Source organism: Amia ocellicauda, chromosome 5, assembly GCF_036373705.1.
Source record: "Amia ocellicauda isolate fAmiCal2 chromosome 5, fAmiCal2.hap1, whole genome shotgun sequence".
In the NCBI taxonomy this organism is placed as follows: Eukaryota; Metazoa; Chordata; class Actinopteri; order Amiiformes; family Amiidae; genus Amia; species Amia ocellicauda.
Window position 1 is genome coordinate 14,308,643 of NC_089854.1, and position 12,335 is coordinate 14,320,977.

General features: G+C 39.9%; 1 protein-coding gene across 1 annotated transcript; it reads right to left on the reverse strand.

The window, feature by feature from the left end:
• Nucleotides 1-1,028: 1,028 nt before the first annotated feature.
• On the reverse strand, nucleotides 1,029-11,103 carry LOC136749548 (beta-1,4-galactosyltransferase galt-1-like). Its single transcript, XM_066703956.1, has 2 exons — nucleotides 10,979-11,103; nucleotides 1,029-3,817 (listed from the first exon to the last, which is right to left on the reverse strand). Exons 1-2 carry the CDS (start codon nucleotides 11,087-11,089, stop codon nucleotides 2,387-2,389), a joined length of 1,542 nt encoding a protein of 513 aa, XP_066560053.1. The 5' UTR covers nucleotides 11,090-11,103; the 3' UTR covers nucleotides 1,029-2,386.
• Nucleotides 11,104-12,335: the final 1,232 nt, after the last annotated feature.

The following is a 12,335-nucleotide window of genomic DNA, read 5'->3' on the forward strand; positions in this document are numbered from 1 at the left end:
GGCAGAACAGGGCAATCAAGGGCAAGGCAAAGACATGGTTGTGGTCACAGGCAAGGGTCAGGCGATCAGGCAAACAGGCAATCAGGGGAGGATGAAGGTCGTGGTCAGGAAGTCAAGAGGGAGGTCAAGAATACAAGGCAATAACTAGGCACGGGTAGACTGCTCGTGGGATGTAGTAAACACTGACAAAACTTCACAGTGACTGGGAGTGAGTGAAGGTTTTAAATGTGGAGCAGAGAAACAAGATGAAAGGTGCAGGGTGAATGGGAGCAGGGAGTGATCATAGAAGTGCACAAGGGTTCCAGGAATGTTAATTGAATGATAGGAGCTGGGAGAAGTGACTGATAAGGCAGGGTGATGGCGACATGTAGTGGGGATAGAGTGTAAGCGCTACATGGTGGCTTTGACAGTCTACACTTAAAGCACATCTTGATTGTTTCCTTTCAAATCCATGGTGGTGTACAGAGCCAAAATGATGACAATTGTGTCACTGTCCAAATATTTATGAATCTAACTGTAGTTTTTGACAATTTTACGTTTTTGCACTTCCTCAACATGTCAATCTTTATGTTAATTTCTGGGTTCACGTTCAGCCACTGAAATTAAAATCAAACCCATTCTGCAGAAACCAATGCACTGTACTTCAGACTGAATAAAAGACTAATGGGTTGAGCTTCTGGACAAATTGATAACATTCTTGAAAATGTTCTTCTCTGGTAATGGAAGGAGTGCTTTGGTATTTTTGTTTTGTATTGTTTGAGTAAATACAAGCTTACAAAAGTTGTTGGGCAGGAACTCCATAGCATGAATGATTCAAGTCTCCACCAGTTTTGTATCTGACATTTCATTTCAAAGTCAACAAGAAGCCGATGTACAAGAAGACGGGTGTAAAGGTCTCTCTCTCTCTCTCTCTCTCTCTCTCTCTCTCTTATATATATATATATATATATATATATACACACACAGTGAGGGAAAAAAGTATTTGATCCCCTGCTGATTTTGTACGTTTGCCCACTGACAAAGAAATGATCAGTCTATAATTTTAATGGTAGGTGCATTTTAACAGTGAGAGACAGAATAACAACAAAAAAATCCAGAAAAACGCATTTCAAAAAAGTTATAAATTGATTTTACAATTTTACAAAAGTTGTTGGACAGGAACGCCATGACATGAATGATTCAAGTCTCCACCAGTTTTGTATCTGAAGTTTCATCTCAAAGTCAACAAGAAGCCGATAAAGAATTTTTAAAACAGGTGTACAGGTCTAATGATATATATATATATATACACACACACACACACACACACACACACACACACACACACACACACACACACACACACACACACACACACACACACACACACACACACACACACACACACACACACACACACACACACACACACACACACACACACTGTAACAGGTTGGGGGGCCCGTCACAAGAAAGGGCTGCATGTAGGTGGGGTCTGGTCTTGAAACACACAGTAGGGAGGCAGGCAGAGGGTACAAAACAGGCTTGCCATTTTATTGCTTCCCTTAATGGCAGGCACAGCGTCAAAAAGCAAAACAAAACCTAGCTCTGTCCGAGCACTAACTAAACGGAAACAATCCCCAACTACAAAACAAACTATAACAATAATAACAGTAAATGCCCGGGTCAATGGAGCCGAACACCGGGCAGACAGAAGCATAACAGGGGCAAGGCAGGTTCGTAGTCACAGTCCGTAATCAAAGTTCGTTACCGGTGGGAGGTTGTCAGACAGTCCTAGGTTTAAGAGGGAGAATGGTCCAGGTCCAGAAAAATGGTCGTAAGCCAGTGAATCCGTCAACTGTGAACTTCTCCGTCAACTGTGAACTTCTCCGTCATGTGCACCTTGCTACCCCAGCCAAGCATGCACACCCTGGTCTGTTTCCTGGTTCCTTTTATAGGGGAAGTGGTGGGCGGGGCTATGGCCATCAGGAGCCCTGCTGGCTTCTGGGGTTTGGAGTCTTGGAGGAGATGTTTTGTAGTCTCCTCCACTGAAAGACCCGCCCTGACCCCAGCCTTGCCTCTCACACTGCCACAACACACACACATGGTTTCTATCAAAACGTATGTAAGGCTGAGCACTAGCCTGGCCTGAAGCTTTAGGGGATAGGTATGGGTGGGAGTTTCGCTCCCTTTCTTATGGCCTGTTAGCAGTCTTATAAAAAACATGTTTTATAGCCAATAGGTCTATTAGCCGGCTTTTGAGAGTCAGCGTTTTGAGACCATTTGATTCCATCAGTTGTGCTATGCTAACAAAACAGTATATTCAAATTTCTTCAAACTGGATGCACAGAATTAAAAAGGTTGAGTAAGCAATCAGGCTAAAATGCCAAAATACTAAAGTACCTCTTTAAGTTGCTTTTACCCTCTCTAAGTTGCTTTTCTTTAACACTTCATTAACAGCTGGTACCAACTTTTCCGAATAACTCCACAAATGGTCATCTCGGATTAAGTCTGATTGGTGCAGATCATGCCTCTGAGGCCGCCTGATGTGGTACATCCGTGCAAAATTCTGTTGGACTCTTACAGTCTGATAGTCGAAGTTCAAAAACCCATGGACTGTGACTTCCTGCACCAACCTGGGGTTCACAATGACTTTGAAAGCATTCAAAACCCCTGCTTTATTTGGCTCTCGGTAAATATGTTCCAGCACATTTACCCCAGGGATGTCTTTCCATTCTTGCAAGAGGAACCTGCCACTATTTTCTTTGATGCTGATAGGGAAAACATGGTTCTCAAACTCAAAACCTGTGTCTGGACCGCTCTCTTGTGTAAGGTATTCCATCATCTCATTCCAGGTCCTGTGCTTTAGGGGTAGAATGATCTCATCAATGTCATTCAGGGCTACGTATTTGGTCTTGTACATGTACCTGTACACACAGTCATTGAGGGCTGCCAGCTGGCCGTAGTAGTGCAGATCTCCAGGAAATTCAGAAGGGCGCCATCCACCAGAAACGTTGATGTAGGACGTGATCAGCCAAGGTATGATGTCCACGAGGCCTGTGCTGTGGTAGAAATCCAGCACCCTTTGTGTGTCTGGGCTACAGCTGTTTTTGTAGATGGCCACTTTCTGGACCCCTAGGAGTTTGTACATCTCAATAGTCTGCACAAGCTGCAAGACATTGTTGAAATTTCCAAACATGGTCGAAATGCACACTGTGAAGTCGTAAGGGAAGGCGTTCGTCTGGGGCTGGGGCTGGCTGTTGTGTATTGGAAGGAAAGACACATCTTGGTCCCCTCCCAGGGGAGTGTAAACTGCCAGGTGTGTTGGGAGGCTGCAACCTTGAGGGATTTTGCAAAACAGGTCTGCTGTGCCATAGACGAAGCCGAAGTGGTCTCTGTGGATGTGACACTGCGCTCTACTTGTGAACTTGCGGCCACCGCAACAGAACAAACAGTGGTGATCAGCCATCTCTGACCGGTAAACTATAGAAATAACACGGACATGCTCTGAATCCCACTTGTCTAAATAAGCAGCAACTACAATTGTTTTCATGCCTCTGACGGGAACCAAGGGGTCGATCTTTGCAGGGGCACCACACACCTCTGGAGGATTGGGAGACTCTGTGGCTTGATTGGTTTTCATTGGAGAAATGTCATCATTCCCTTTTGTGTTGTTGTTTCCCTGTAACTCTCCTGTGTTCAGCACGTAAAACTCCATATTATTGTTTCTGTAAGCCAGAAATATGATTAGGGTGATGATGATAAAACATATGGACCAAAGTAGGTACTTTCTTTTGTAGAGAGAAGTTGATCCTTTGTCAAGCATCATGTCAACCAACTATGAAAAAAGAAAATAAATAAATGAACAATTAAACAAAAGAAATGTTTTTAATCCATATCATACATTTCTCCCAACTCGGCTAACCACTTGTTGTGGCAAGATTTGAACAAAGTGACCACAGAACTAAATTACATTGTGCCATTAGGAACTTGTAGATATAATGAAAGGCAAATGATCATATAAAACTAGCACAAATGGAGTATTGTATTTCAATGGAAAAATGAACATAAAACACGTAACATTGTACAGTACAAGCACTGACTTTGGGAATGAAACCTGAAACACTGGACTGAGATGCCGCTAACAGAATACATTATGAAACTTGATGCAGATATGGCATGGGGGTCTGAGGGTTTTCATCTGACATACGTGCGTACATCATGGTGTTGAAGTGATTAAATGTAACGCTGCTGCTGTCAAGTCCAGATGGGAAGCCTGGACATAAATATATATTTTTCGTTACACAGGCTGTATTTACCCCAATATAATAATATCACACACATCTAATTTAAATCTGCATGCTTGTAGTAATGAAATGGAACATGGACTGAGCGTTTGCTGTATGAGAATAGTTAGCTCTCTATTGTTTTGTCATAGTTTGTCTTTGTTCTTTTTTAATATATAATATTGTAGTATTATATTGTACTAATAAATCTGTCTAATGTAAATGGTTTCTTCATCTTTATAGCTAAATTAAAATGAAATTATCCCATCATAATGACATATGAGATTAACACTGTTAAATCACTTCATAAAACAAATATTTAAGCAATATAAAAATAATAAGATAATAAGCAAATAACATTATTTCCTATACCTTCCTCAATTCTCTGGTACAAGGTTGACTCTCTGAATATTCTTGGACAGTAGTGGACAGAGCCTGGCCACTTGGCTTCTATATTTGAAATGAGGCAGGTAGATTCACAGATCTGGGAATAACTGAGGTCAAGTCATGGATGATGTACAGAATTATCCAAAGTCTGATACCCTACTGTCTGGCACTGTTGGATTATTTTCATGAGTTGCTGAATCATTTTTTAATTAATGTTGTGATAATGTCATAAGCACCTGTGCATTATGTGGTGAAATTATATTCTGTTAACCAAGTCTGCCTCATTTTGTCCTGAGGATGCCTTATGGGAATCTGACTGCTGTCCATAGCACCAATGATGTTGGGGATCTCTGCCTAATAATGTAGGCTACTTAATAAAAAGGATACAGATGGATTACCTATTCATTATATTGCATATAACGATAGGTTGCTACTCTGGCATAGCCAGGAGTGGGGCCACAGACCCACTGTTACAGACTATTTAAACAAACTGAACAGAGCGGGGTGACAACAACTCTTGTACCCTCTGCTCAACACAGTAGCAGCAGACTCTTGCTCCTCTGGCACAGCCAGGAGCGGACCACAGACCAACTGTACAAATTAACAGAATGCAAACAGAGAGGAGCAGCAAACATTCTTGTGCCCTCAGCTTCACATCACAGTGGCCTCCTGCTCATCTAACGCAGTTAGGAGCAGGTCACAGATCTGTCATCAGAAAATATACACACAGCTAGCCTCCAGACACTGGGATAGCCAACAAGAGAACAGAACCTTCTGCTCAACCTGCACAGCTAGGAGCGAGGTGACAGCAATCTCTACTGGTGCTGTTATCAAAGGAACTATATACAGAGCAGGGTGCAGGAAGTAGCCGGTGAGCCGGATCGCGTCCGCCACCCAGTGCACCTGTCGCTGGTTTGAAACTGCCCTCCCTCTGGTGGTGGAACCATAGCAGACAGACAACTGGTCGGAATTGCGGCTCTGCGCAGTCCTCCGCATATAGCACCTCAAAGGAAGGTCACATTTGGTGCATGAGGGCTGGGTTTGAATCCTGCTTTAGCAGTGCTGTGAGTATGAAGTTTAATTTTAAGTTAAAATCCTCATAGCCTATTAAACCAGAAAATACATTAGGGCATTTTTTTCATCTATTTTTTATCATTGTGGGCTATTTGTGTTTCAGTATTTAGTATTGTTATGCTAAGAAATGTGTGATTGTTTTCATCGCTCTGAAGTCACACGAATCAGATGAAAATCTGAGTATTGACTCAATGGTCAGATTCCTGCAGAATGACAAAAGTCTGCATAGTGTGAACGCACCCCATGTCAACAAGCCGACAGAGTGATACTGGTAGATTTAATTAAAGGCTGTTTTGGAACCGTGTAGGACATTAAGAAGTATTCGATCTAAATCAAACGTGACAGGAAGTGATCAGGATTTATTTATGTAGCTACTGAATTGAATACGTACTGTATCTGTTATGTATTGTTTATTATAGCGCTATTTGTTTTTAGCTCAGCTTAAGTAGTGATTTCCAAAAGATAACTTGATGACAATCTTTTGTCAGTGACCTTATTGTTTGTGATAAAAAAGCTTGTGATGAAATGTGCGTGGCAAATTGAAGGGATACCTTAATGCTCCATTTAAGAATTGTTTTTAAAACGAATAGTGTACATTGCAGCTCTAACGCGATCATCGTTAAAGCCTGCATTCTGCGACCCTGCCAGTGCCAGTGCAATATCACACATGTCTGCATGTCTATCTATTTACAAACCGTCATTTCACTCAGCCTCATGACACATTTGAGCCACCGTACCTCTGCCAGCTTCAGTCAGTGAAACAGAGCGAAGTGAAGAAGTTCTAGAAAATAAGAAAATGTCCTTCTCTCTCCCATTTTAACTTTAGTTCGAGTGCACTGACTGATTGTGGCAGATACTGCTGTGTGTAGTGACTCTAAAATTGTCATGACAGTTAGAGGTGGAGGGGCCCCTAAACTGAGCTTTGATTGGGGCCCCACAATTGACAAACACGCCCCCGAGTGTATATGTCTCAGTATGTAGTGTAAGCATCTCAGTATAGTGTATGTACCACGGGGTGAATTATGTCCCTAACGGCACCTCAAAGTTTAGCCTCTATAAGGCTTCAAGAAACTGAGGTAGCACAATTTAAATTATCAAATTAATTGAATCCGGCTAATGTTTGGATAGCCTGAATTAGTTAAACCAGGTATGAGGAACAGTGCCCAGGTCTCCAGCAATACCTGGGTCTCCTGATACCAGCATGCATTCAGTTGAAGACATTGACCCTTACCTACCACTGTCTCGACCACACTGCACCGAGTTACCTTCAGACCCTCGTCTCTCCATACATCCCCTCCAGACCACTGCGGTCTTGACTTCCCCTATGCTCCCTTTCCCTTAGCTCTTAACCTTGACTTAGCATCTTATCTGCACTTATCAGCTTTTACAATCTAGGATGTAAGACCTCATATTGTTTACTGTATATCACATATACACTTGTGTAAATTGGAATTTGTAAAATGTATTATAAGAAACATAAGAAAGTTTACAAACGAGAGAAGGCCACTTGACCTATTGTGCTCGTTTGGTGTCCATTAATAACTAAGTGATCCAAGGATCCTATCCAGTCTGATTTTAAATGTTCCCAAACTTTCAGCTTCAACCACATCGCTGTGGAGTTTGTTCCAGATTGTGACAACTCTCTCTGTGAAGAATTGTCTCCTGTTTTCCATCTTGAATGCCTTGAAGCCCAATTTCTATTTGTGTTCCCGGGTGCGTGTGTCCCTGCTGATCTGTAAAAGCTCCTCTGGTTTGATGTGGTCGATGCCTTTCATGATTTTGAAGACTTGAATCAAGTCGCCACATAGTCTCCTCTGTTCCAGTGTGAAAAGGTTCAGTTCCCTCAGTCTCTCTGAGTAGGACATTCCCTTCAGACCTGGAATAAGTTTGGTTGCTCTCCTCTGAACTGCCTCTAGAGCAGCGATATCTTTCTTGAAGTGTGGAGCCCAGAACTGTACACAGTATCCAGATGAGCTCTAACTAGTGCATTGTACAGTCTGAACATTACTTCCCTTGTTTTAAATTCTACACTTTTCACAATATACCCTAACATCCTGTTTGTCTTTTTTATTGCTTCCCCACATTGTTTGGATGGAGAAAGTGAGGAGTCCACGTAGACTCCTAGGTCTTTCTCATGCGTTACTTCATCTAGTTCTATTCCTCCCATAGTGTAATTATAGTGGACATTTTTGTTACATGCATGTTGTCCACATTGAATTTCATTTGCCAGGTGTCGGCCCACAACTGAATATTATCTAAGTCCCTTTGAATAGCCTGTGCTGCCGAGATTGTATCTGTCAAACCACCTATTTTAGTATAATCTGCAAATTTGACAAGTTTTCTAACTATCCCAAAGTCCAGATCTTTAATGAAGATTAGAAAAAGCAAAGGCTCCAGTACTGATCCCTGTGGAACTCCACTAACAACCTCACTCCAGTTAGAAGAGACTCCTCTAATCGACAAACTCTGTTTCCTATACATCAACCAGTTCAGGAGCATGTCAGTTCACCCCCGACAATTCGTCCCGCGACAATTCGCCCCCCCCGCGCGTTGTCATTATACGTTCTCCACTTGAACATTTGTAACCATGAGTGCATTAACTTATTGTAGAGCCATAGAACACACGTATGTGTGTATATAGTATGCAGGCTATATAAATATATATATATATATATATATATATATATAAATACACACACACGCACAACTATTTTGTATTATTTATTAAAATGTATGTTTTTAATTGGTGCATTAATTTCAGACTATAACCCCAATTATTACATTTTATACAATTAGTCACGAGAGCTGGCAGCAGTGGCTATAGGCTAAACATGAAACATATTTTAAGTAAACTGTGTATCAGTTGGTGCAGTGGTTAGGGAACAGCAGTGTAAACCTGCCAACTGTATTTGATTCCAGATCAGTACTTGTTATTTTCTTATGTGTACATTATTATTATTATACATATATATTATTATATATAATTTCCTGGAGTTAAACGGCTTCAGAGTGGAACAATTAGAAGGCTTTTGAAAATACAATGCTACATATGGAGGGTCAGTCCTTCTGACAAATATAATGTATTATTTTTTTATTTTTTCACTTAAGCATTAAATTCAGTGCGTATGTGGATGCCTTATTATTATTATTATTATTATTATTATTATTATTATTATTATTATTATTATTATTATTATTATTATTATTATTATTATTATTGATTTCTTACATTAAGTTAGGCTGGATTCGAATAATGATGCACTCTAACTGGATATTAATGAATGAATTTGCCTTGCTGTCTGATTTGCTACTAGTTAATGTTCCCTGAACCGTGTTATTGAAACGCAATTCTAATGAGGAAAATTTAAAATCCTAATTAATCGCTTTCTAATTGTTCGTTCTACACTGATACTGTCTAACTCCAGGAAATTATATATTAAAAAATAATAATTATAATAATGTACACATAAGAAAATAGATACTGATCATGAGTTAAACCCACATTTCCAGGTTCAAAGTGTTGTTTCCTAACCACTGCACCAACTGATAGACAGGGCTTCAATAGACTGATTGTTAACATGTGGCATGTTATCTGCTTTTTCTCTGCTAAAAACCTCTGTGAAATACTCATTTACAACATTTGCCACATCTAGTTCATTTTCCAAGATGCTTCCATTTTTGCCCTTTATCTGTTTCACTTCCTCCTTTATTGACCTCTTGTTGTTGTAATATTGAAAAAGCTCTTTGCATTAGTTTTAGCTCTAAGAGCTGTTTCTTTCTATTTCCCTCTTTGCTTTCCTGATCCCTTTCTTAAGGTCTGTTTGCAGCTCAACATATTCTATGTATTTTGTTTCATCTCCATCCCTTTGTATGCGCAATACAACATTTTCTCTCTCTTGATAATATTTTGCATACTTCTATTAAACCATTTTGACCAATGTTTTTTGGTCCTCAATTTGCAATTTGCAATTTGCAAGTTTTGGTACAAATTTCTCCTGAGCCTCAAGTAGTATATTCTTAAAATATAACCATCCATTTTCAACTGAATCTGTATCCAGTGTGCTCCTCTTCTAAGTGCCGCCTCATACATTCATGGTTTGCTTTTCTAAAATTGTAGCCCATTGTTTTAGACTTCGTCCTTGTTTTTTTAAAGAATGCCTCAATGTTAGCCATATTGTGGTTGCAGTTTGCCATTGGTTCTCTAACTAGTGTCCCTCTGACTCTAGAAAACAGTCATTTACCATCTCGACCATCTCTATTTCTGCTTCTGTAGTCCCAACTGGGCTTTCCCAGAATTCCTGCTAGTCCTTGACTAAATAACCTTTCTACAACCTATTTACTTTGACCAACTCAGCAGCTGAACTGAATTGATTTCAATTTAGGCAACATACAGACAATATTAACTTAAATTAAGGCAAAGTTAAAACAAATTGAGGAATGCTAACACTGGTCTGAAACTAGGAAAACAACAAGATGGCTGCCTCTCACCTGTACTCTCCTGTGTCTGTCTGTGGCAACTTGTAAATACTTCTGTTTAACTCTTGGTCTCAACAGTTGCTTTAAGTAGCTTTTGTCTACCTGCCACCAATTCAAACCTAACTGGCTCTACCTGGCTCCACCTGGAACAGAAATCCTGCTAATCCTTCACTAAACCACCTTGAATTGAATTGCTCTGCATTATTGCACTTTGTAATGCTCTTGTGTTTTGCAAGTCACCCTGGAAAAGGACGTCTGCTAATAAATAAATAATAATAACAATACATACTTTCAACACTTTGAATCAACAAACCCCAAACTTGCTTTACAAGTTCCCTTTATTACCACTGAGCCCCTGACCTTTTAATGTTTTCCTTAAAGTATTCAACAAAATAAATAGTTTAGCTGGTATTTGTGACGCTCCACCACAAAACCAGCCAGAAATCACAAATACTGTATTTTCAATTCAGTGAAAACTAGTGAAAAGGGTTTTCAGTGTTTTTGTATACTGGAACATTTTAACATTCAATTTCAGTTTTAAAAGTTATCCAATATAATGTGTAAGTGCTATAAACTGGACATTTTTTGAAGAGTACCTATGTAACATGGATTCTCTCAGTCCCGCGACCCTCGCCAGGATATGCTTCATAATACCAGTTGTTTCATGACGGTGCTAAAATACGTGATGTAGCGGGTGATACAATAGTTATAATTGGTTCACACAATGACTTACTAATAATGCGCTAAATGTAATGTAGGTCATTAACAAATCTTACCTTAAAATAACGCGCAGAGGCCAGTTGCTGTTTGTGAGTGCTGGTACCGGTGTGTGTTGAATTGTTGAAGAAACCAACACTTAATTGGTTGTGTAGTCGAACGGCGAACATACTGTCAACTGTTGTGCTTCTCAACTGTAAATAAGTTCGCCCTGCGGGTTGTTACCTGTTATACAGGTCTGGGTACATGACCGTGAAATAGTGGTAAGGTACAATAGTGCTACAGTATTGTTATTTCTGGAACTGTCAATACACACCCAAACTGGAGTCCCTATCTTCATTGGTCTATTATTTACATATGTAAATATTGTATGTGTTCTGTATCAACTAGGCCTTTATGTGCAATAACAGTTGTTATAACACCTGCAAGGCTGTCATCTTTGTGCATACTTTTTATATATAATGTCTCTATATGTGATCCCTGGGAAAAAAAAAAAAAAAAAGTGCAACAATAACAAAGGAACAGCACCACTTGCAGGGTTGTCACTGTCCATACTTTTTTTTTTTTTTTTTTAATATATAGTATGGTATCCCTAAAAAGAAATAAAGAAACAATTGGCAACATACGAACATTTCTGTCAGATCGAACAATATTCCTTTAGTTTTCTCACTTTTGCAAGAAAAACAAGGCTGGCTGGCTTTCTAATATTTAAAAGACAGTCCCCAAAATCATTTTAGGTCCAAATCATAGTAGTAAGGGTCCCCTTCTGGAGTAATGTAGTTATAATCTGGGAGCTGTTTGTGGCACTGGGAATAGATAGACAAACCGACTGAGGCAGGATGGGCAGCCAGGCCTCAGATTTACTGCCACTGTCCTGGAGTACCCCCTGCCATGCTGGTTTTTGTTCCAACCTAGCTTTAATTGCTTAATTTAATCCTTAATTGACCTAACAAAGCAATATAGCATTCAATTAAGTAATTCAGACCTAGGTTGGAACAAAAACCAGCAAGGCAGGGGGTACTCCAGGACTGGTTTGAAAACCCCTGGTGTAGCTAAATACTTTATTAAAAGTGACTAGTGTTTACATTTTTGTGTATAAAACTGAAAGCCATGTTGGGCAAGGCTAAATGCACACTGGTCTTGTTGAGAAAATGCCCAATGTCATGAATCCAGAGAGCCACCAGTGTCCCAAGGTGATTTAACCAGTTATCTTCAGACCTAAATATTCAACTTAAATAAATGAATGTGTGCACTTGGTCTGAGCGAATAAGAAGCTGGGCAAAAAGCATACATGGCATGTTTCCATGGTGTTTTGCCAATGGAAGCCACGTTGGGCCAGTCGAAATACAAGTAATAAAAAATAAAAAATGCTATTAGTACACCACTTTAGGCATAATTGAAATAACCCAAGGCTAT